General features: G+C 42.9%; 1 protein-coding gene across 4 annotated transcripts in view; it reads left to right on the forward strand.

The window, feature by feature from the left end:
* VPS13C (vacuolar protein sorting 13 homolog C) overlaps positions 1-25,831 on the forward strand; it is a 483,673-nt gene that overhangs the window by 128,140 nt on the left and 329,702 nt on the right. For 3 of the 4 annotated variants that reach the window (XM_029575527.1, XM_029575524.1, XM_029575525.1), the window contains exons 18-24: positions 3,743-3,935; positions 10,985-11,099; positions 13,253-13,389; positions 15,470-15,596; positions 16,398-16,515; positions 17,329-17,461; positions 19,454-19,535. In XM_029575527.1, coding sequence (XP_029431387.1) covers positions 3,743-3,935; positions 10,985-11,099; positions 13,253-13,389; positions 15,470-15,596; positions 16,398-16,515; positions 17,329-17,461; positions 19,454-19,535 — 905 coding nt within the window. Of the gene's footprint in view, positions 1-3,742; positions 3,936-10,970; positions 11,100-13,252; positions 13,390-15,469; positions 15,597-16,397; positions 16,516-17,328; positions 17,462-19,453; positions 19,536-25,831 lie in introns of those variants that run through there. The other variant, XM_029575528.1, reaches the window with a different exon arrangement.

Consider the following 25,831-nt stretch of genomic DNA (forward strand, 5'->3'; position numbering starts at 1 on the left):
AAGCAGGGTCTTTGAGTCCGATGTATTTGATCATGAGAGGTCTTAGGTTGGGTTGTGCAGTCTTCATAAGAACATGCCATACTGGGTCAGACAGAGGGTCCATCAAGCCCAGAATCCTGTTTCCAACAGTGGCCAATCTAGGCCATAAAACCTGGCAAGTACCCAAAAACTAAGTCTATCCCATGCTACTGATGCTAGTAAAAGCAGTGACTATTTTCTAAGTCAATTAATAGCAGGTAATGGATTTCTCCTCCAAGAACTTAGCCAAACTTTTTTTTTTAAAACCCAGCTATATTACTGCACTAACCACATCCCCTGGCAACAAATTCCAGAGTTTAATTATGCGTTGACTGAAAAAGAACTTTCTCAGATTAGTTTTAAATGTGCCCCATGCTAACTTCATGGAGTGCCCCCTAGTCCTTCTATTATCTGAAAGAGTAAATGACTGATTCACTTTAACCCTCTTTTATTTGAGAGTAACATCAAGATATAGCCAACCATATTCGTAAAAGACCTTGGAATAATTATAGATTCTGAACTTACCCTGAAAAAATATTTATCTATTAAACTGAGAGGCGGCTATTTTAAACTGCTTATGCTTTGAAGGTTAAAACCTTTACTTGAAATGAATGATTTCAGGACAGTTCTTCAATCCTTGATCTTCTCTAATATTGATCTCTGCAATTCCCTGTTTCTAGGGCTTCCTCTTTCCATGACACATCCCCTTCAGGTATTACAGAATGCTGCTGCCAGGGTGTTGACTGGCAAAAAAGAAAATGACCATATCACACCTTTGCTAATTGCTCTTCACTGGTTACCCATTACATACCTCATACAATATAAAACTGCATTTATTATACACTATATTTTATGGTGAGAAAACTGAATGGCTGAATACAGCTATCCGTTTACATATCCCACAAAGAAATCTCAGGTCTGCAAATAAGGCTCTCTAAAGAATACTGTCAATAAAGTCAGCACACCTCAGTCAGATCCGAGATCGAGCAATATCAATAGCCGGCCCAAAGCTCTGGAACACATTACCAGCCCAGGTAAGACTTCAATCAGACAGCAAGAAATTTAAGACTGAGCTTAAGACATGGCTTTTTGACTGCACATATGCAGACTTAACAAATGACCTTTTTATATTCTGTTTAGATTTAAGAAATTTTAACCTTAAAGATTACAAAAACATTAAAAGAAAGTAATTTAGATCGTAATCGCCACTCTCTTATGCTTTTATGCTTTTAATTTTTGTACTACCTTTAAATCATCTCTATTTATAACTATGTACTTTTAATGTTGTATTTTTATTGCAAACCGTTGTGAAGGTTTTTACTGATGCGACGGTATACAAAAAAATCAATAAACTAGAAACTACCCGTTCTAGACCTCTCATGATTTTAAACACCTCTAACATATCCCCCCCCCCCCCCCCTCTCAGCTGTCTCTTCTCCAAAGCTGAACAGTCCTAACCTCTTCATCCTTTCCTCATAGGGGAGCTGTTCCATCCCCTTTATCATTTTGGTAGCCCTTCTCTGTACCTTCTCCATCGCAATTATATCTTTTTTGAGATGCGGCAACCAGAGTTGTACACAGTATTCAAGGTGCGGTCTCACTTTCCACTAAAAATCCATTGAATTCCATTACAGTGGGTGTGTTTTTTTTGGTTTTTTTTTTTAAATCTGTCCCTTTAAGAGGGAAACCCTTCTCAGAGAGTGGTAGATGATTCTCCATTCAACAGGCAGTGGTATTCCAGGTCTGAAGCAAATAAATAAATAAATACATTGAATTTGCATTGTAAATTTTAAAAGGTAGCCTGTCTTTTAAGAGAGATGGCAAACCATAAAACTGCCGCCTGGAAGGGCCAGATGAGCACAGAAGCAACTCGTTGGAGCTGAAGCAGCCACAGAGACTGCTCAGCAGAGGCACCGGGGGAAGGCTGGATGCAGTCTTCTCTCTTTTTTTTAAACTTCCTGCCTGTTCCTCCTCCTGCCCATCACTGGCTAATCTTGAGGGACACTTGGGCCAGCTGTGGGTATAAGGGCTCATGTAATGAACCCAGAAGTGAGCCATATAGCCATGCTGACAAGACCTCATATGGCCTGATAGAAGTACACTGCAGAATCTGCTGGCCTGATGGGAGTGGTTTGAGTGAGTCCCTCCCACTCTCTTTCCTGTCCCTGGCAAGGGGGGGGGGGTTGGGGGACCCCACGACAGATCCAGGGAATGGCAGTAAAGTGTCAGATTGACAGGGAAATGGCTGCCCTCTTCTCTCCATAGCACCTCTGAGTTGAGGCAAAGTGGGAGGAGGGAACAGTGCACCTTATTGGTGGTGCCCATGCATGCGACCGCCCAACACCGCACTTTTCCTGAAGCCTCTGGTTTCGCTTTTCCAGATCCCACAGTTAGAAAATGACTTTAATTTTAGATTCAACAGATTTCTAGTTTAACCAGTTTTAACTTTAAATTTTGGTAGAGTTTAACTTAATCACACTCCATTATAAGAGCAATTATCAAAAGTCATTTACTCTGTAAATGGCTATAAGCCTAGATAAAAGGGTGGTTTGAAAGTTACCCACCCTGTACGTGGGTAAAACTACAGGCAGGTTTCAACACGTGAACGTTTACCTACAGGTGAAGTTGGAATCGGAGGCAACAACGTGTGCGCAGTCTTTCTTTTTCAACACTGCATGTTTTCCAGGAAAAATATCTGTAGAAAAGAGAGACAAATCTGCAGAGGATTCTAAACCAAATATAAAAAAAGTTTTCCAAGGAAAGTATGCTTGTATTTTCTCTTTGAGAATTAGTGCAAAATCTGCAAGGGAAGGTACCTACGGACTTGGCAACAATCAGGCCGATGCAATATCGGTCATGTGTTAAACGGGCGCCTGAATTTATATTAAAATTAGGTGCTCTAGTAAAAAGGAAGTGCTAGGGGAAATTGTGCATCCCTAGTGCGTCCTCGACATCGGGCACCCTGGAAAGGTGGCTGTCAGTGCAGGTTAGAAAACAGACACTCAATACAAGCATTCGTTTTTTCCTGCTGCCACACAACATACAACCACAATATACATGCCTGGACCATGTATATTGGGGGTGTATATTGGGTGTCCAGAAATTATTTTTTTTTTTTTCACGAACAGTTTATTTTTAAATGATTCTGCTTTCTGTGGACCCTCCTACTTAGTATTGCAATGATACTAGAAGGAAGGATCACAGAAAGCAGGACTTTTGTGTTTTTACAATGCTCTCTTGAGCATAGCAGACCTTTATGCCAGCCCCAGGCTGCATAAAATTTGTTGCGTTGCGAGGGCACATTTATTGCATGGGAATTTTTTTTTTCATTGTAAGGATTAGCTAATAGCCTCATCTACATGTACTTTACATTTGATGAGTGCTATTAGCTAAGTGCTCGATTGGATGTGTGTTTTGTACACGCTAGCCCCTATTTTTCATTGGGGCTTATGGATGCAAGTCCAAAACATGCGTCCAATTGCGTGTTGAGCCTTGTGCTGACCACAACGCACAGTATTGCATTGGCCTGAATCTACATAATTTTGAAAAGGGACCCCTATATGTACTTGTGTCTATAGATTCACATGTAACTGTCATGTATGTGCTTTTAATTTAGAATTTCTTTTATTGTTTAATGTTGTATGCAAAGTAATATAAAGACCAGATCATTTTGTTTGAGTCGTCTTAGGTTTGTGACAATATTTATGCCTTTATTCATTGACAGAATAGAGGCCAAGTTGGAGCACTGGTATGTAACAGGCCTGCGACAGCAAGATATTGTGCCCTCTCTTGTAGCATCTATTGGAGGCACTGAATCATCCCTGCTTTGTATTCAGTTTGAGACCAATCCAGAAGATAGCCCTGCTGACCAGATACTTGTATTACAATCTCAGGCTGTGGAGATTATATATGATGCTGTAAGTATAGCAATTTAAACCAAGCTTGAAATCTGTTAGAAATAGATTGAAGTAATTAACTTTTGTTTTTTATATCATTTTGTTAGTTAATATTGTAATTAATATTTTTATTTTAGCACAATTCTGTTAATATATTTTGCTGGAGGAGTGTCAAATGTGTTGTGAGATTAGCAGAAGTGTTCAGTCCACCAGTTGAGTACAATTTATTTTCTTATGCCTGCAAGTGGTACATTCACTTTCATATATGCTTTATAATTTTGTTTTAGTTTGCATAGATGATACCTGCTGTAGCATAGCTGAACATTCGAATATTTCACAGTGCACTGGTTATAAATTACAGATATGCATTGAAACATTCAACTAGCTTGGATTGTTTTCTTGCTGTTGTATGTCAAAAATACCTGCACTTTAAACTAACTATATATAATCTTTTTTTCATTTTTTTCAGTAGGCTTTTAAAAACTAGGTAAAGCTTAATTTTCTTAGGCTTTTAGTATAGAATTTAAGTTGTTATAACCCAGGCAGTTGCCGCTCGGGTACAACCGCCCTGCTGTGACAAGAAAACAAACATTACCAACTTTTACTAACAACAAGCTTGACTAGCAGATATAACCATATTATTAAAGGGGTGAGTGGGTGGGTTCACAACAAAAGCAGCGGTGTGGGGAGCAGGAGCCAAAGGGGATGGAGCCAGGGAGTGCTGCCCAGATAACTCCTCACACTGCTGCCTCCACCCCCTGGGCTTCAACCGGCTCAGTGGGCCATCCCAGAATATCCCAGCCTACCCTCAAGGCCTTTATCACTGGGACCTTTCCCCCATTCAGCCCCTCTGCCCTTCCACCCTCCCCGAGCCAACCCCACGGCGCTTGGCCACGTATGCCCACACCGTGGGGATGGCATCTGCAACATCATGAGGTTGATGGCGATGCGTGATCGGCGAGTGCTGTGGTACCCCTCTACTTCCTGCTCCAAGCGCAGTGCTGGGTTATCTGCGGCGTCTGTGCACCGACCCAGTGCTGCACCTTTAAAACTGTAGTTTACCTATAATTCCTCTAAAACATTGAAAGCTACAATGATCAGAACAATTTAAGACTAAGCACACATATAATATGCAATATGGACAAACTGATCCACTATATTTATTTGTTTATTTATATATATTTTGTATACCAATATTCTGTATAACAATCATACTGGTTTATAGCATATAAATAAAATTCACATAAAACAGTATACAGCACATAAATTCATCAAATAAAATCTTATAGTAAATAAAAGGAAATAAAGTTCAGACATAGAAATTAAAATAAAGCTAAAATTAGGATCAAATTCGGGTTAAAAATAACCTAAAATAATTGAATAAAATTAAAAGAAAAAAAAAGTCAGATCAATTAGATACTGCTCAACTTTTATATAGCTATCTCATTGCTGAAAGCTTGTCTAAACAACCAGGTTTTTAAATCTTTTAAATTTCTGAAAATTCGTCTCCAATCTTAACTCCGTTGGAATTGGTTTCCAAAGAATCAGACTGGCAATGGATAAGGCTTTTTCCCTTACTTTATTCAGATCTGCAGTTTTAACCATTGGAATAGAAAGTAGACCTTTGTTTGCTGATCTTAGGTACTTTGGGGAGTGTAAAAATGAAGGGCAGCATTTACCCAGTCCATTTCATCATTAAATATTGATTTATGAATCAAGCAAAGGACCTTGTACTCAATCCTATATTTTACTGGGAGCCAATGTAAATTTATAAGTGTTAGAGTAATATGGTTGAATTGTCTTACACCTGACAACATTCTGGCTGCTGCGTTCTGCAATAGCTGAAGTGGTCTTAGAGTATTATTGGGTAGGCCTAAGAGTAAAGCATTACAATAGTCAAGTTTAGAGAAAATGCTTGCAGGACAGTCCTAAAATTGCCAAGATTTTTTTTTTTTAAATATGTAACTTATTAAAACCACCTTCCCTGTACGTACCCGGATCAGTCCAGGACAGCTGGGTTTTGCCTCCCCTCCAGCAGATGGAGACAGAAAAAGACTTCGCGGACTCTGTCCTATATCCCTGAGGTGCCACCTAGTGTCTGCCAGTATTTTTCTGTCTCCAGCAGATGGCGGAGGTGCAAAACATAGTGTCTGATAGAGGTGCTGAGTTTAGGGTTGGATTTGGTCTGACTTTAGTCTTAGTACTTGATTTTACAAGGGAAGCTTAGTTTAAGGATCCCTTTAAATTAAAAAAAAAAAAAAAAAAGTTAAACCAAAGTTTGGTTAGAGCAGTTATTGGACAGTTGTGAGTAGCCTCCCAGGGGGTTGGCAGGTTCTGGTGGGACCATCCCCCCTGGTATTCGAGGCTGGAGAGCAGAGGGTTGGGAACCCTGAAACTGCCACAGTGAGGGCTGATACCGGGAGTCACGGCTCACTCATCCTCAGCCAGCCTGTCTTCAGTCGGCTTTTTTTTTTTTACCTTTGTACTGGGTGCTTGTCGGGAGGGGAAGGGTCTTCGGGGAAGCAGATTCCAGCGAAATCACATCGCAGCAGTTCTAGAGCACGCAGAGACCCTGGGAGGGCGGAATTGCTGCAGCAACCTCAGGACCCTTTTCTTCTCAGCGCAGGTACTGAAGCCTTACTGCGAACGTTCAGGGAACAGGAGAAGGCTGCCCTGGGGGAGGGGAGCTCTCTCCCACCTTTTTCGCCGCATCCTGCTGCCTCCGGGGTGGGGGGGGGGGGGTGGGCGACTTGCAGGCAGCATAGATCTAGGACTCGGATGAGTCGTCTTCCTCGTCCTCCTCCAGTTTTGTTTTGTTGCTGCGTAAAGCCTTCAAAGCACGAAAAGCAACAAAGAGATACCCCGTGAGGTCCCGCCGTCGCTGGGGGCTGGGACAGGAGCTTCATCACTCCACAAGCATACCAAGTCACTCAGTGGCATAGAAGCCCCCAAGGCCAAAAGCCCTCTCTGATCCTTTTCCTGTCAGGTGGACAGTTCAGATACGGCCGGAGTGGATGAAGGCGAGTCTCCTCCGCAAGCCTCTGGGGAGGGACTTGATGCGGATCAGGATCACCAGCTCCAGCCGGCCAGGCCAGTAAGATGTGCCTTAGAAGATTTCTGGCTCTTTCTTTTTCTTTTTTTTTAAAAAGAAAATTTACTTGAGATTGTGGAAAACAATGGCAGAAGGCGCAGCAAGTTTCTTTGAGCCTCCCAGGTCCTGGTGGGAACATCCTCGGTATCAGAGGCAAAAGAGCAGGGGGTTAAAGACCCGGGGACTACTACTGCCGGCGGGTGATACCGGGGAGCCTGGCTCACTCAACTGTGGCAGACAGCTCAGCACAGCCTTCAGAGCACTGTGAAATAAATAAATAAAGGTAAAAGTTTTTTTCTGGTTGGCCGGTCCAGCATCCTCTCCAGCTCCTCTCTGCCTGCCTTACTGCCACGTTTCGGCTCGCACAAATGCCCTTATCGCCTGGTCTATTTTTGGCGCGCTTACCTCAGCTGATCGGAGCTAAATTTAGCCAGAGACTATGCCCCGTGGTGCGGCCTGCTCCACGTGCGGCAGAGTGCGCACCCGCCTCTCTAGAGCCGGCATCTGTGTGCAGCTTGTGTCTCGGGAGGTGAAGGGACCTCGGGGAGGTCTGCTGAGGGGAATCCCCGTGGCAGCAGCAGTTCTTCGCGGTGCCCGGAGCCTGGGAGGCTTACAGCTCAGCCGCAGCCACCTGATCCGTTCCTGCTTAGTGCAGGGACGGAGGCCATTTTGAAAATGTTTAGGGATGCAGAGAGAGCTGCGATGGAGGTACGGAGTTCCCCGCCACTTCTCTCCCCGCATCTGGGGCCCTCTGTGGCGGGGGGAGGGGGGCAGGTTGCTGGAGGATCAGGCTGATACTTTCTGAGCTCAGAATTGAAGTCCCGCAGGAAGATTCGCGTATGGGAGCGGTGGATCCCGTGATGTTAGGTCTAAAAGGTCCCGCTTGCTCTTTTCCCTTTCATATGTCGGTCACTGACCTCTTGTTCCGGGAGTGGGACACTCCGGATCTAGGTTTGAAAGTCAGCCGCGCTATGGATAAGTTGTACCCACTACCGGAGGATGCGCTGGAGCTGCTTAGGGTACCCAAGGTGGATGCGGCAGTCTCTGCAGTCACTACAAAGACCACCATCCCAGTCCCGGGAGTGACAGCCCTAAAAAATTTGCAGGACCGAATGTTGGAGGTACAGCTTAAAGATATTTGAGACCTCCTCCCTAGGAGTGCAGGCGGCCATGTGCAGCAGTTTTGCTCTGCGTGCGAGCCTGCATTGGGTGCAGTACTTACAATCTATAGCATCCCTTTCAGAAGTGGACGTGGCTCAGGCTGGTCGTTTGGAGGCAGTGGTGGCTTACAGTGTGGACACACTGTATGATCTGTGCATGTCGGGAAGAACAATGGTCTCCGCCGTTTCGGCCCGCAGGCTCCTTTGGCTCAGAAATTGGTCGGCGGATGTCTCCTCGAAAGCTCAGCTGAGTACCTTGCCTTTCAAGGGAAAGCTGCTCTTCGGCCAATAGTTGGTCATGATTAAGTCTCTGGGAGAGAATATGGTCCACAAGCTGCCAGAGGACAGACCCAGGAGCAGGGGCTCTTTTCCTCAGAGGTCCAGATTCTGGGGGGATCGTTGTTTTCGGGCCTCATGGTATTCTAGATCCTCCTTTCGTCAGGCTCCCAGCCGTGATGGATTCGGCATGGTCCAGTCTTCTTTGGTGGCTGTGTCCAGATTACGACGGGTTGTGGATTTGGAAATTCCCTCTTGGATAGTGGTAACCGCCGATGCCAGCCTCTCCGGGTGGGGAGCGGTTTGTCGAACAGCAGTGCATGAGGTCAGAGTGTTCTTGGTCAATCGATTCGTTGGAGACCAGAACAGTTCGGTTCGCCTACAGGCCCTCCTTCCCTTAGTAGAGGGGAGATCAGTGTGGATTCTCTCCGACAATGCGACGACAGTGGCTTACATCAATCGTCAGGGTGGAACTTGGAGTCGTCCAGTGGTGATGGAGGCTCAACTTTTAATCAGCTGGGTGGAACAGCACCTGTACAGGATAGCATCCTCTCACATTTGCCGGAGTGGACAATGTGCAGGCCGATTTTCTCAGCAGTCACCAATTGGATCCAGGAGAGTGGGAACTCTCTGAGGCTTTGTCTCCTGTGCAACCGATGTCCAGGCCCGCGATGGACCTGTTGGCGACGTATCACAATGCCAAAGCTCCTCAATTTTTTCAGTCGTCGAAGAGAGCCAGGAGTGGAAGGTGTAGATACTCTGGTGCTCCCCTGGCCAAAGGACATTCTGTTGTATGTCTTTCTGCCGTGGCCATTTGTCAGCAAGATTCTACGCCGCATCGAGGCTCATTCGGGGAAAGGGATACTCGTCGCATCAGAGTGGCCGAGGTGCCCGTGGTTTGCGGACCTTCTCAATCTGGCGATAGACGGCCCGCTGAGTTTTCATCCGTCCCAGAGTCTGCTGGGACAAGGTCCTGTTTATTTCACAGAGGTAGATCACATTTGTCTAGCAGCATGGCTTTTGAAAGGCGGAGATGATTACTACGCTTTCGCAGTCCTGTAAACCTTTTACCTCCAATAGCCTATGTCAAAGTTTGGGGTATTTTCAAGGACTGATGCCTGAACCACGCGGTGGAGCCACCCAGAGCTACTATTCCGGATGTTCTGGCCTATCTGCAGGCAGGTCTAGTAAAAGGTCTGGAGTTCAGATGGCAGCCCTTGGTAGTTTTCGGGGAAAGGTACAGGGCCTCGCTCTAGCATCTTATCTGGATGTGGTTCGTTTTCTGCGTGGCGTTAAACATCTTCGTCCTCCAGTTCAGAAACCCTGTCCTTCGTGAAAGCTCAACCTAGTTCTCCGTGCCCTTTTGTAATGCGTCTTTCGAGTTGCTGATGCGGGCGACCTTGAAAGATCTAACATTCGTCGTTTTCCTCATGGCTATCGTATTGGCGCATTTTGGAGCTACAGGCCTTATCTTGTCAGGAGCTTTTCTTAAGGATTTCTAACGAAGAAGTTTCTTTACGAACTGTTCCCTCCTTTCTTCTGAAAGTAACGTCCTCTTTTCATTTGAATCAAATGGTGGCGCTCCCATCCTTGGCGGACCTAGATCTTTCTACTTCCGAGTCTAGGGAAGTTAAGACAGTTGGACGTCATACCTTTGCCAGACATTATCGACTGGATGTCCGGGCCCCAGAGCCCGGTTCTTTTGGAACCAGTGTACTCCGAACGGGACTCTCTCAGTTCCACCCTGGTTAGGAAAGCTTTGGTACATCCCAGCTGTCCTGGACTGATCCGGGTACGTACAGGGAAAGGAAAATTGGTTCTTACCTGCTAATTTTCGTTCCTGTAGTACCACAGATCAGTCCAGACGCCCACCCGGGGGAAAATGGAGTGTCCGCTCAGCTGGTAGCTGATCAATTTTTCTGCAAGTTTAATTGAATGCCCCCCTTTTCAGGGAAAGGTTTTGGGCATGTTCATTCGTTCATAAGGTTTCCGGTGTTTTCATTTCCTCTGTTCTTCAAGGGGAAGTGGTTTTATGGTAGCCGTTATGGTTTTTCTAATTTCTGCTTGGGTACAGTATAATACTGGCAGACACTAGGTGGCACCTCGGGTATAGGACAGAGTCCGCGAAGTCTTTTTCTGTCTCCATCTGCTGGAAGGGAGGCAAAACCCAGCTGTCCTGGACTGATCTGTGGTACTACAGGAACGAAAATTAGCAGGTAAGAAACAATTTTCCTTTTTATTATCATATTTGTTATATCTGTCATTTGTGATGCTTTTGAATGCAGTTATACTCTCAGGAGAATTACAGAGAAATCTAAATTTAAAAGAAAAGCTATTAACTTAAAGATGGTTAGTAGACACATGGTATATGTTCCTACTTTTGAAATATTGAACGTTGCAGAGCTGTGAGAAAAACATCTGGCAAAAAAGTATAGTGAATTGTACTACCAGAGTGTGCAGTTGGTCTGACTGCTTGGCTTAATATGAACAATGATGCTTTATTTAAAATATGAATATTTAACCTAATAGGCCATGTTTTACAGAGGACAATAAATGCATTAGCAGAATTTTTTCAAACGCACAAAGGAATGGATCTTGAACAGTTAACATCTGCTACATTGATGAAGTTGGAAGAAATTAAAGAGAGAACAGCTACAGGTAAATAAATGTAAAGAAAGAACCTAAACCTGATCTTATGTAAGGAGGGCAGGATTCAAATTGTACAGAAGTATAAAGCTTGCAGACAAATCTTACCTGGGGATTTTGCACCAATTTTCAAAGAAAAAAGGTTCCTGTTGAAAATTGAGTTGTTACACCTACTATTTGGGTATTTTTTCCTCAAATATATGCACACATGTACTTTTTTATTTTATTTTTTTTAAGTATTTAAATGCTAACTCTATCCAGACATCAACCTTAGGAATGCCTACTTTCTATGTGGTAAAAATACAAATCATGTGGTACTCCACGTATTCTATTACTGGCAAATAGGGTAGGCAGTTTTCAAAGACCCACATTCTCATGAGTAAAACACTATTTTACCCATCAAAATTGTTTTTAACAAGCCTAATGAATGTCTGTTTAGAATTCCAAATGCTGGACAATTTATTTTACATGAATAGTGGAGTATTTTTAAATATCTTTTTTTTTTTTTTTTTGTATGCAGTATTTGACTTTGGTGTACAGGAATACCTGTAGGTTTTTTGCTTACCTTGCAGGGAGATTGTCCAAACCTGTTCTGTTCTCATCAGTGCCAATTCTGATGAGGTTGGAATAAATGGGTTGGTGGTGGTATACATCTGCTTTGTCAATGCAAGGAAAATTATTTTTTCTCTCTTGTCTTGTTTGTGAATCAAACTTGTTTCAAGAAAAGCAGTATAAATATATAGCATACCAATTTTCCCATGTTTGGGAAAAAAGTCATACTGCAAACTTAAGATGCTTACCCTAGCAGCCAAGGGCAAACAGAGAAAATAAAGGATAATTTGTAACATTCAATGTCATTAGGTGTATCTCAGACTAAAAGTTTTTTTTGTTGTATTTTTTTCATCTCAGGATGCAGCGTAATTTTATAAACATTCTTTTGGTGTGTGTTGCTATATTTAAAAATAAGTAAATGAATAAATACTTCTCTCCTTAGGGAAGGGTGGTCATTCTGATATCCCCATACAGTGTATAAAAAGTCTAAACTCCCTTGCATGATTCATATTGATTCCAACTGAGAGGCGATAGTGAAAGTTGCCATTGCTTATGTGACAGATAATTATTACTGCTAGTCTTTCAGAGTATGGTGATGAGAGCTGTTTATTTGTACGTTTTATTTTTAGTTGTTTTTTTTTTTTTTAAATTAGTTTATTCAGAAAATAAGCAGTATTTTCATTGCTGTTAGAGTGCTGAATGTGAGTCCTATGTATATGTGACTTCACTCCTTTTGATTGCTCAGATCTTTATATTGTAACTGTAGGAATGAGACTCTTCAGTACATAACCTATACAGCTGGGATTTAAAAAACAAAAACAAAAAAAAAACCAACCCACTATTTAAAGACATCTGCCTTGTCTTGAAAGGTGAAGTTAGTAAGAAGCACATTTAAAACTAATTGGAGAAAATTCTTTTTCACTCAATGCACAATTAAGCTCAGGAATTTCTTGCTAGAGGATGTGGTTAGTGCAGTTAGTAAAGCTGGGTTTAAAAAAGGTTTGGATAAGTTCTTGGAGAAGAAGTCCATTAATCAAGCTGACTTAGGGAATAGCTCCTACTCTTACTGGCATCAGGTGTATGGGATCTACTTAGGGTTTGGGTACTTGCCAGGAACCTTTAGCCTGAATTGGCCACTGTTGGAAAGGATGCTGGGCATGATGGACCCTTGGTCTGACCCATTATGGCAATTTTTTATGTTGATATGATGCACTACATATTGTTGAGAATCACTTTGAAAGATTTTAGGCTATGTCATGCATTTTTTACAAGTTCAGACAAATCCTTTAACAATTAGTTTTTTAGTTAAATTATTACTTTTAAAGTCATTTAAACAGGTCTTCTGTAATTTCTATAAACATCTGGGAGTAGCCATGTTTGAAATTTACAGATTATATCTGTCTGTGAATCAGATTTATGATGTCATAATATGAATCATACCAATATGACCTGATGCTGCTATGATTTGTAATTATGGAAAATACATTTTTTTTAATATATATGCAAAGATAACATTATAACAATTTCATATAAAATATAGAGAGGAACAGTGACAAAAATTGGTCCAGTTCTGATAAATTGCTAAAATCTTGGTTTACCCTCTTTATTTTTAGGGTTTTCACACATTATTGAAACAAGAAAAGTGTTAGACTTGAGAATAGATCTAAAGCCTTCTTACCTTATGGTTCCACAGACTGGTTTCTACCATGAGAATTCCGACCTACTCATTTTGGATTTTGGTAGTTTACAGGTACATGTTTACATATTCTCATTTCTGGATAAAAGCTAGAAGTAGTATTTTGAAGTGAAAAAGTTCTTGTGTGTTTTTTTTTTTTTGGAGAACATTTAGAAAAACCTATTGAATGCCGTCATATTGTGGACACACAGATGAATTTGTCACCATAATTTTCATTCTGTAACTTATTTGCCTTGGAAGAAAAATTTAAAATCTGGCAAGTTTACACAAAGTAACATCGTTTCTCCCATCCCACTGTACATATGTTTTTGAGTTTGTACTTTGTTGCAGTTAATCGTGTTTATGAATGTCTCCCTACAAGTTCTTTGTCAACCTGTTCCAATGTATTCCACCCCTGAGGCTTCAGTTCCATGTAAACCAGTGCGATATGTATTGTATACAGGAACATCGGTATATAAAAATTTAAAAAACACCATGTTTTTAATGAATGAGTTTCTGTATTTAAAGAGTGTAATTTGTAATGGCCCACTTAAATTTATGGGCTGTTATATATCCAAGTAAACAATAGTTTTCAAGGCAAACATATGCATGTAAGTTTGCTTTGAACATTGTACCATGCAAACTACCCACACAAAGCTATGCCTGCTACTTTGTGCCGGGAAAGATTTTTTTGGGGGAAAATTTATGCACATAATTTTCAAAATGAAAAAGTGTGCATGTAAATGTAAACTCCACTCCCTGGAATTTCTCTTTCCCCTCCCCTGATACACTTAATTATGCACATATCCAGCAATTTTCAAAAGGACCCATTCTTTATTTTTCCGTACTAGTCCAGTTGAGTGACTTAAGCTTCTATGCCAGCAAGTGGAGAACAAGAACTGCTAGTTTTACATTGTCACTCACAGTACATGAGCTTGTGCATTAGTAAACTTTGTCAGATTTACTCTGTCTTCTTCAGGTACAGTCATAATTTGACTGTTTAACTCCTAATGTCTCTCTTTTGAGCAAGCTACCCTTCAAAAACAAGCCCCTATTTTGGTGAAGATCTTGGAGAAGTTGGTGAAGGATCTGGGGGGAGGTAGAGATTTCCAGATAAGCACCACAGGGCAGCCAAGAGGCCTGTGCAGTGGCAGAAATATGAAGAATTGAGGCAGCATTATCCTGGATGAAATTTCCAGTTTTACAAGCCAAGAGGGCTACAAAAATTCCTTTTTTGGAGGAAAAGGGAATTCATGATATGGAAAAAAGCCCACCAAATGGAGCCTGTTCAGCGTAATGAGGACCACTGAGACTCCTCTGAAGTGATTGTGGTAGACAGAAGGCTCACTAGGCTTTATTGGGACTGGATCCATATTACAACACACCAGTGGGTGCTTATTTAGTTCAAGATGGCTGTGCTCTGGAGTTGGTCTTTCTCATTTCATACACTGCCTTTGTGTCTCCTTGTTGGTTGGAGGCAAAAAAAAAGTTGCAACAGAAATGGGAGCAGTAGTTCTGGTTCCAGCCAAGGAAGAATCTTCACTTTGAGTTTTCATAGAAGGAAGTCACTTTTTAGGCCCATTCTGAAACTCAAAAGGGTCAACTGATGCCTCAAGGTGCCTCACTTTGTATATGTGGTTGGTCATTACCCTCTCTGATTCCTATTTTCATATACACTTCTAGTTCTTTTCCTTCTTCCTGAACTTGTTCCCTCTAGCTTCTATTCCTCTTTCTCCCAGATGATAATCTTTGAACTGGTAGCTGTAATGAATGACCTTTTAATAGATCACCATAATTAAAGTGATTACAGTGTGATGCCAAAATATACTTTTGATTATTGCAGTCTCCATTTTATAGGGAGATTAAGCTCTGCATGTATGTTCATAATTTTGATATATTCTTTGGATAAGTGAAGAATTTATCTACAACTTATATAGACTCTGTCTATATTCCTTGTTTGGAAAGAGCAGAAAATATATTTGGTATCCTGAATGCATTCTAGGAATCTGCAGATTTCTGCAGGGTCGCAGCTCTGTGGCTTTGTATGGAGATACCTACAGATTTTCACAAAAATCTGTAGCATTTTAGCAGTCTGCTTATTTTATTCTTCATTGAATGTGAAATAAATTATTTTTAATAATCTGTTTAATTGCAGCTAAACAGCATAAATCAAGGTGCTTGTCGAACATCCAGTTTCTCATCTCTAGAAGAGATCATGGACAAGGCATATGATAAATTTGATGTCAGACTCAAAAATGTGCAACTGCTTTTTGGCAAAGCAGGTATAAAATATAACACTTTTAGGGCCAGTAGGTTTGATTTATAAACTGTACCATCCGTCACCTTTTAGCATTGGTACAGAATGGGAATAGAAGAAATCAGGTTTTATGTATATAACATACATAAAAAAAAATCTACTGTAAGATTCATATAAGAACTGACCTCATCTGAAGGAATATGGGCATTAACAGTACTAGTGAAGGAAATATCAAATGCTATAAGTAGACAAGAATTGCTATGGCATGTTGTTTTTCTGTGGAGTGGAGGGTTGGGGGGGTGGGCTAGCAGTTGTTTCCTTCTCCTCCTTTGGGTATCCAGCTCATTTGGAACCAGGGCTGGGAACTGGTGCCATTAACCTTCATTCGCAGCTACTTGGGGATGTTCCCCCTATTTTATATCCCCTTCCAGCTCATCCAGCCAAGTTCTTCCCACAACAGTGCAATTATGTCCTAAATAATGGACCCTATGTATCGTTGTTGCATGATGACTGGGTCCTTCCACCTCCCCATTTTCCTTGAGGCTGTGAATGCTGCCTCCATGGCATCCCTAGCCCCAGCTGGCCCAGGTAGTGGAAGACATGACCTAAGATTCAAAGCCAGGTCCTCCATGTAGAAGGGCACATTACTTATTTGAGAGTTTATTGATAATATATTGAAAACATGTATAAGTTATTAAACATATTTTGTACAATAATAAAACCTTATAAAAGCACTTGAATTTTTATTTTCATAAATTGCACTTGTACAGTTAGTGTCACATTTTCTAATATTTCAGTTTAATGAGAGTTCTTTTGTATTTTTAAGGGGAAGATTGGAAAAAGGCTAGATTTCAGCATCCATCAACATTGCATATATTGCAGCCTATGGATATTCAAGTGGAAATAGGCAAAGCTATGGTGGAGAAGGACAGAAGGATGGCTAAGTAATATGTTAATTCACAATAACAGCATAATCAAATGGTGGTGTAAAATTATATTGTTTTAAACAGGAATAGAGTTTGTAACTTCTAGTTCAGCAATGGAAAAAAACCCCATCTCATAATGCATTGGATTAAGGTTAACAGTATTTTGTAGTTTTTGGGCATGATTTCATGCCTCTAAATTATGATTCCCTGCATCCCTATTAGAGATCTCCAATGTTTCCAAATAACTCTTCTCTCCTTCCCTCCTCTAGTTTCACCTAGACTATCATGCCTTCAATTGTTATGCTCTAAATGTCTTGAGCTGTTACCTCACTTTCAGGGAAAAAGCTAAGCATGGCTGTTGGGTCAGACCTTTCCTTAGTCCCCTCAGCAGAGACACTCAATCTTTCTGACCTATCTACCTGAACTGATCCTTCAAACATCCACACGCCTTACATTTTATTTTATGCTCATTGACATCACCCCAAATGTGACTGATAATAAGAATTGTATTTTCTGCAAAGTGCTTCAGATACCTTGGTTGGGCCCATGTTTGGGTTGTATTTGAGATGCAATGACATTTGAAGTGATAAATTATTTATGGGTTCATTGCATATTCATTTATTGGTAACATTAACCTGTCTGAATTATTATTCACAAGTTTTCCTTTATTGTATTCATTAATATGGAGTGCTCTCCTTGGTCATATAGGCTTTCAGCACCAGTGTACTGAAAGCTTTTTGCATAAATTTCAGTGCTGCTTAGATGACTATATTTAGTTCATTTCATCCTTTATTTTTAATGCAATGGCATATTATAATCTTACTTTTTTAGGTTTAAAGTATCAGGAGAGCTTCCTTTATTGCATGTGAGAATATCTGACCAAAAGATCAAAGGAGTTTTTGACTTGGTTGACAGCATTCCATTTCCACAGAGTTCAAGATCGTCGTCAATTAGTGATAAAAAGGTAAAGGTTCAGAAAGGAAAAAAATATTTGTAATGAAAACTATACAACCATAATATCTGTGATTGGTCAGGTTCTGTTTTAACTGAGCTTACTCTCAATTTTGTATTAACTGCTAAATGCATATTAGTGTTAACTCTTATGTTTTTGGATCCCCTTTATACTTAAAGTTGGAAAATGGGGATCTGGAACACAGTATTTTAAAAAAAAATTAATTTAGAAGCTGGATGTGCTTCTCCTGATCTTGCTAACATTTGTTCATATTTTCAACAGTAGGAGTGTGATGTGATAAGGTCATGAGTAGTATTATAGGATCATTTCATGTACAAAATTTTGCCCAGTTGTCATATTTCTCTTAACATAGAAATATAGTACATGAATGGAGAAGTGACTCAGTGGTGTTCTTGATGGCTGAGCCTTGTTTACCTCCATCCCTTCTGTTTTAAGGGCTTTCATATGCATAATAAAGTAGGTGCGATTGGCTCTTTATTCCTGTTTCAGACAGCTTGGTGCTTCCCGCTCTGGAGGTTCATCTGTTGAACAGCATAACACTGAGTAGATCTGGGTCCAATGATACTTTGATAAAACCTTCATGGCTGATTGGATGCTTTGGTTGCTGTCCAAAAACCCATGTTCTTTTTGAAAGCCTCAGTCTGTTTTCTACACACGGGGCCTAGCATTGTCTTTCTGATTCTCTTTAGTTACAGATAATAGACTTCTTTCTTTGCAAGAGGTCCCTGTAAACAGGGTGTCCTTGCAGATCAGATAAGACAGTCACATACACTACTTGGTCAGAAAAATGTATTATCCCTGCATCTGGCTGCAGTGAATACAGGATTCTTCTCTACAGTACATATTTAGTATGGCCACATATGCTTTACGATGAAGACGGTTGACCTAATCAGTCAAGTTTGTATCCTTTTGAAGGCGTGGTCTTCATAATTGTACACAGCATATTGCCTCCTTTTTCCTGCTGGTTGTTCATCTCCCTATTCACTCAAGCATTCTTCTGGCTTCTGCTGTCACTTTATTTACCTCTTTGGTCACCTTAAGATCATCAGCTATGATCACACCCAGATCCTCTCTTGGTTAAGTGCACAGAACACCATCATTCCTGTTGCTTCCTTTGGTTTATGTAGCCCAAATGTACAACTCTGTTTTTATATTTTAACATTAAATCATAGCTACCAGACTCTAGATCATTCTTCAAGCTTCACTAGATCTCTTCTCATTTTTTCCATATGTATCATTAGGTCATGTTTAATCATAGGTCCTAAATTAATGTCTCTTTTTTTTTTTTTGAGAATTTTCTTGCAAATAAAATTACTTCCCTTTTTTTTTTTTTTTTTTTTTTTTTTTTTTTGGGATAAGTTTCCATCCAAGGCAGCAAGCAGCACTATAACTCACAAGGCTTGTGACTTAAAATGCTACTTGCCACTCTTATATATTGTTTGCTACATCATATGCATTCTACTAGTTGACTCCTTCAATCTTGAGATCACAAGACGACGACAAGGCTGCTAAGAACCTCTGGATGCCTACCTGACTCCCCCTTGGCTTATTGGTTCCCCATTTTGGCTTTAAATTGTTTACATAGGTGAGGGTCAGATTTTTCAGAATAATGCAGTGTTCTTCATAATTCTTCTACAAATATTCTGAAGTATGTCTTGTGCCATTAAGATGTGTGTGTGTGTGTGTAGGTTTTAACTATAACTGCTTTCATATCTTTGTCTTGCTTCTTTTGTATGTTTTACTTCAGATGGTTTATTATAACTTGAAATTTATGATTCATTATGGTAATGAACAACATTATACAAATCTTTAACTGTAATAACAAAACTTTGTTCTCTAAAAATACTAATTGTTTATGGATTGGCTATGGCTGTCTTATTTTTGTACAGCGTTCTATTTGGCAAATTCATCAGCTCCCACTTAGTGTATTGTAAAGAGAGCTACTGCATTTGGAAGTCCAGCTCCTTTATTTTATTTCTACAGGTGCCTATTCTTACTGTTGACAGAGAGAGATTTCTTAAGCATGACTTTGAAAGATCACTTCTTCTGGAGGAAGAGGAATCTGGTGAGAAAACATTTAAAATGCTTTTTGAGAACTGCTTCTTCACCAGAATGTAGTCATAAAGAATGATTTGCAATATTTACAACTACAAAATTGGTACTGAATATTTTTCTTTTAACAGCCTGTTCCCTGTACGTACCTAGATCAGTCCAGAACTCCTGGGTTAATTCATTCCTGCCAGCAGATAGAGACAGATAAAGCCTCGCTGACACTGCTTGAAAACCCCTGGTGCCACCTGCAGTAGCTCAGTATTTATCTGTCTCCAGCAGATGGCTGTTGCATTAACCTGCAGGGCTTTTTCTTTTACCCTTGCTGTTTTTTCTTTTAGATTTTTCTCTTTCGGGTGAGCCTTCCTCCCAGGGGATTGGTTCCATGTGAAACCATTCTCTGGCTCGGTTGAGGTGGACCGGTCCAGGTCCAAGTTGTTCCGTGGAGTGTAAATCTGGTGGTCTAGATCCCTCCCCTCACGAGGCTGGCCATGCGGCTTGCAGCCATTCTTTCTTTTGGCCAGAGATTTCTCTCCTGTTACTTCAGCAGCTGTTTTGAGCTGGACAGCTCCTTACAGCTCTGGGAGAGAAACTCTGTCTTTTTGTTAACTTTAAAGTTTTAAAAAAAAATAAATAAATAAAAGTTTTACACAAGAAGGAAGTCGGCTGATGGTAAGGCTCCGGGGTGACTCTCTCCCCTCCTTCCCCCCCCCCCCTTTTTTTTTACTGACCGGATTTGTTTTCAGCACTTTCTTTTTAGATTTTTTTTTTTGTATTTTGCAGTTTCTGTTCGTGTACTTGCTGGCATGGTTCGCGGCTCCGCTTGCCTCTGCTAGGGGTGTATTTTGAGGGGGAAAGGGCCCTCCGTTCTCTCGGGAGGGGGGGGAAAAACGCTGGCGCCTCTGTAAAGGCGTGGCTGCCGCGATCGGGCTGGTTTTACAGGCTCCTGCTACCTCCGGGTCTGCCGGCTCCTCCGGGAAGGGAGTGGCGGCCATTTTGAATGCGGATTCGTGCACCGCCATTATCTGAGGGATGTAAGGGATTCTCCTCCGCGGCTCTCTCCCGTTCATCCCGGGTCCTCCAATGCACAGGGACTTGATGGAGGAGCAGGATCTTCACAGCCTTTACCTCAGGGACCGGAGGGAGACCAGGTCCCCAACTTACCTCCGGGTGCATGTCCCTTTTCCCCAGATTTCATTCTCCTGTTGCATCAGGTTTACCTGGCGCAGCAGGAGGGTGTAGGGGGATCTCCAGGGTTTTTGGCCCCTCAGTATTCCAGGTAAGCAGCGTACCTTTTCCGGGATGGGACCCGCGGGATGCGGGCATTCCCATTGGTTCTAGTTCCGTGGGGGTACCAAGGGGCTCACAGTCCTGGCCCAACTGGCTGGTACGGCGTCAGGTTTTTCAGCACCGGACCTTGTTTTGCTGGATCAGGACCAGGGAGATGACACGGGGGTGCCGTCTGTGACAGAAGGGGATGATCCCAAGATTCTTCGGTTGTTCCGGAGAGAGGAGCTTTCACCTCTGCTTCCGCAGGTCCTGGAGGAGCTGGGGTTAAAACCCCTGCAGGAGGTTCCGGAGGTAGATGGGATGGATCCCGTCTTGCATAATCTTCGAGCTCCGCCTTCCGCCTTCCCATATCATAGGTCGGTGCGGCAGTTGAGCATGAATGGGATTCCCCGGACTTCGGTTTGAGGGTAAGTAGGGCTATGGCCAAGCTCTACCAGTTACCGGAACAAATCTTGGAGCTTTTTGCACTTCTTCAGGTTGATGTGGCAGTTTCCACGGTCTCTAAGAAGACTACGATTCAGGTTGAAGGGGCTACTGCCCTCAAGGATGTTCAGGACCGAAAGTTGGTGCTTCACCTTAAGAGGGTTTTTGAGAGTGCAGCCTTGGGGCTCCGGGCTGCCGTGTGTTCCGGTTTCATGCAGAGGGCATGTCTAAGATGGGTGCAGAACTTTCAGGATGCACCTCCGGGGCCCGACACATCGGACGCGGGTCACGTGTATAGCGGATGCACTTTATGACTTGGTATGTTCGCTCTTGCGGGTCATGAGTTTGGCGGTCGCGGCCAGATGGTTACTTTTGGCTCCGTCACTGGTCGGCGGATGTTTCTTCTAAGGCCCGGTTAGGCTGTTTGCCCTTCAAGGGTTGTCTCTTGTTTGGAGAGCAACTGGAGCAGCTCATCAAGCAGCTGAGTGAGACAAAGGTCCATAAGCTGCCGGAGGATAAGTTGAGGAACCGACAAGCTTTTCTATCCAGGTTGCACTTCAGGGACACCAGATGGTCTCGTCCTTCCAGAGGGCCCGTAGGGGCACACTCCCAAAAGCCTTTTCAGCAACCATGGGGCTCCAGTTGGGGTCAGTCCTTTCGCGGCAGGCGGTGACCTTTTAGAGCTAATGGTGGGGGTGGAAGGGAAATAGAACCAAGAGCTAAGAGAAACAGATAAGTATGAGAGAAAAGATGTGTGAAGCTTGCTGGGCAGACTGGATGGGCCGTTTGGTCGTCTTCTGCCGTCATTTCTATGTTTCTATGTAAGAGCTCCTGCGGCGGGAGGAATGGCAGCGGTCAAGTCCTTCCAATGAAGTGAGGCTGGTTCACTCCACCGTTCCCTGTATAGGGCGTTGGCTGGCAGATTTTTACGGGGAGTGGACCAAAATCACGCAGGATCAGTGTGTTCTCTCAGTGATAAGAGACGGTTATGCATTAGAGTTTGCACACTCCGTTCCCGACCTCTTCTTAGTCTCTCCTTGCGAAGCATGGAGCAGTTCGAGAGACTTTGCGATGGTTGCGCGATTTGGGAGCGGTGGTTCCGGTACCACCTCGCGCACGGGGCAGGGGTCGTTACTCCATCTATTTCATTGTCCCGAAGAAGGAGGGGGCGTTTCGCCTCATTCTGGATCTCAAATCGGTCAGCCGGTCCTTACACATCCCACAGTTCTGAATGGAGACGCTACGGTCTGTAATTGTGGCATTCCGTTCTTGGGAGTTCTTGGCATCCCTCGATCTGACGGAGGCATACTTGCATATCCCAATTCATCCACCACATCAGTGATTTCTACATTTCGCAGTGTTGGGTCAACATTTCCAATTCCAAGTTCTGCCTTTCAGTCTAGCGACGGCTCCTTGCACGTTCACCAAGGTGATGGTGGTGGTGGCAGCGGCTCTCCGATGTGAAGGGGTGTTGGTGCACCCCTATCTCGATGATTGGCTAATTTGGGAGAAGTCGTTGGATGGTTGCCGTTCATCAGTTCAGAAAGTGGTTCACCTGTTGGAGTCTCTCGGCTGCGTGGTGAACCGGACGAAGAGTCACTTGGAGCAGTCTCAGGTACTCGAATACCTCTAGGCTTGTTTCGACACGAGCCAAGGCAGGGTGTTTCTCACGCAGGAGAGGATGCTCAAACTACAGTCACAAGTTCGCCACTTATTGGCTTTGAAGATACCACGAGCCTGGGATTTTCTACAAGTTCTGGGTTCGATGGCTTCAACCCTAACCCTGGTACCATGGGCTTTCGCAAATATGCGTCCACTTCAGAGGGCTCTGTTGGACAGATGGAATCCTCTCTCAGGCTTTTCATTTACCGGTGTTGCTGGATGCATGGGCGCGGAACAGCCTATCATGGTGGTTACAGTCGTCCAATCTACAATGTGGGGTCAGCCTAGAGGTTCCGGAGTGGGTGGTTCTCACTACCGATGCCAGTCTCTCTGGTTGGGGAGTGGTCTGAGAGCGACAGTCTGCCCAGGGCACTTGGTCGGCGGTGGAAGCCTCATGGCCAATCAATCGGTTGGAGACCAGGACTGTACATCTGGCACTTCAGACCTTTCTTTCCCTCGTTCAGGGTCGGTCGGTCAGAGTTCTGGCAACGTCACAATGGTTGCATACATCAATCGTTAGGGCAGGACCAAGAGCCAGTGGGTAGCGATGGAAGTTCAAGAGTTGTTTCAGTGGGCAGAAGGGTACTTGATTCAGCTAGTGGCCTCTCGTATCACAGGTGTCGACAACGTTCAGGCTGATTTCCTCAGTCGTCAAACCTTAGATCCAGGCAAGTGGGAGTTGGCGGAGTCCACGATGTGGCTTATCCAGAGATGGTGGGGCCATCCCTACGTCGATTTGATGGCAACTCGGCTCAATGCGAAAGCTCCTCTGTTCTTCAGTCGCAGGAGGGAGTATGGGGCCGAGACAGTCGATGCCCTAGTTGTGCCTTGGCCTCAAAGTCTTGCTGTATGTGTTTCCGCCATGGCCACTGGTGGGCAAAGTATTGCGCAGAATAGAGAAGCAGCCCGGGAGGGTGATCTTAGTGGCTCTAGAGTGGCCACGTCTCCCGTGGTTCACGGATCTTGTCAATCTAGCGGTGGACGGTCCGTTATGCCTGAGTCATCTCCCGGAACTTCTTCGTCAAGGTCCCGTATTATCCGACCAGGCAGATCACTTTTGTCTAGTGGCTTGGCTTTTGAGCTGCGCTGCTTGAGGCACAGAGGATATCCAGAACCAGTGATCACTACGCTTCTACAAGCTCGGTGGCAATCTACTTCCCTCTCATATGTTTGAGTCTGGAAAGTGTTTGAAGCTTGGTGCACCGACTGAGGGATTCTTGCGGTTCAGGCCTCAATTTCTCAAGTATTGTCTTTTCTGCAAGATGAGTTGACAAAAGGTCTTGCTTTAAAGTGCAAGTAGCTGTGCTTGTCTGTTTACAAGGAAAGATTGAGGGTTATTCTCTATCTTCTCACCCAGATGTACAGAGATTTCTTCGGGGAGTTAAGAATTTGCGTCCTCCGGTGTGGAAAATTTGTCCTCCCCGGAACCTTAATCTGGTTTTTCGAGTTTTGTGTGCCGCTCCTTTTGAACCAATTAGGAGAGCGACTCTTAAAGATTTGACTCTCAAGGTTGTGTTCTTGGTGGCCATTTGTTCCGCTAGGAGAATTTTGGAATTGCAGGCCTTGTCGTGTAGGGATCCATTTCTTCAAATATCTGATTCAGGAATTACGTTGCGTACAGTCCCTTCCTTTGTCCCAAAGGTGGTCTCTGCCTTTCATGTTAATCAGACTATCGCGCTCCCAGCATTTGCAGACTTAGGTGATTCTACTCATCATGCAAGAGAGCTTACGATGTTAGATGTCCACAGAAACTTGCTTCGTTATCTCAAGGTTACTAATGAATTCAGAAGATCGGATCATCTTTGTGTTATGGAGCGGCCCAAAGAAGGGTACCAAGGCCTCCAAAGCAACGATTGCCAGGTGGCTTAAGGAGACTATTGAGTCAGCGTATATTTTCAAAGGCCGACAGGTTCCTGATTGTTTGTGAGCTCACTCGACACGGGCTCAGGCTGCTTCATGGGCGGAGGCCCAGTTGGCGTCCCCGCAGGAGATTTGCAGAGCGGCGCCTTGGAAGTCGCTGCATACTTTTGCAAGGCATTACCATTTGGATTTTGGATTTTCGGATTCCAGGTCTTTTGGTGAAGGTGTCTTGCGAGCAGGACTCTCCAGGTCCCACCCTCTCTAGGAAGCTTTGGTACATCCCAGGAGTTTTGGACTGATCCGGGTACGTACAGGGAAAAGAAAATTGGTTCTTAACTGATAATTTTTGTTCCTGTAGTACCAGCAGATCAGTCCAGAACCCAACCAGGTTGGAGGGGAGACACATCCGCTCAGCTATAACTTTTCAGCAAACTTCCGTTCATTGTTGTGAATTTATAAGTTTTTTCACATTGTTTGAGATGTGTTTTCAGCTTGGGTACAGATCAATACTGAGCTTCTGCAGGTGGCACCAGGGGTTCTCAAGCAGTGTCAGCGAGGCTTTATCTGTCTCCATCTGCTGGCAGGGATGAATTAACCCAGGAGTTCTGGAATTATCAGTTGGTACTACAGGAATGAAAATTATCAGGTAAGAACCAATTTTCTTTTAATTAAAGGGTTAAACAAATTTGTGCCATAATTCACATTGCTAAAAAATATAGAAGAAAACAAGGTGAACCAGTCCCCTGTTCTCTGTATTTTCAGTATTGGTTTCCACAAGAAATAGGCTTAAATAAACCTTCATAATTTTTCATTAGCTAAAGCAATAGTCTCTTTAAGGGCGGTGTATTTTACTATGCAGTGTTAATGCACCAAATTTGGCAATGTGCATAAATATTAATGCAAGCTATTGGTAATACTTGCTAGAAATAATGCAACAAATTTCTTCAAAAGTATTAATGAACTGTATCACATGCAAATGTATGCACACACTCATGAATAATAAATAGCTTAATGTGGATCATGAAAAACCTCACCATTTGCATTAAGTCTTGGAAAATTAACGTTCCCCAAGAGCCC

Source organism: Rhinatrema bivittatum, chromosome 13 (genome assembly GCF_901001135.1).
Source record: "Rhinatrema bivittatum chromosome 13, aRhiBiv1.1, whole genome shotgun sequence".
Lineage (NCBI taxonomy): Eukaryota > Metazoa > Chordata > Amphibia > Gymnophiona > Rhinatrematidae > Rhinatrema > Rhinatrema bivittatum.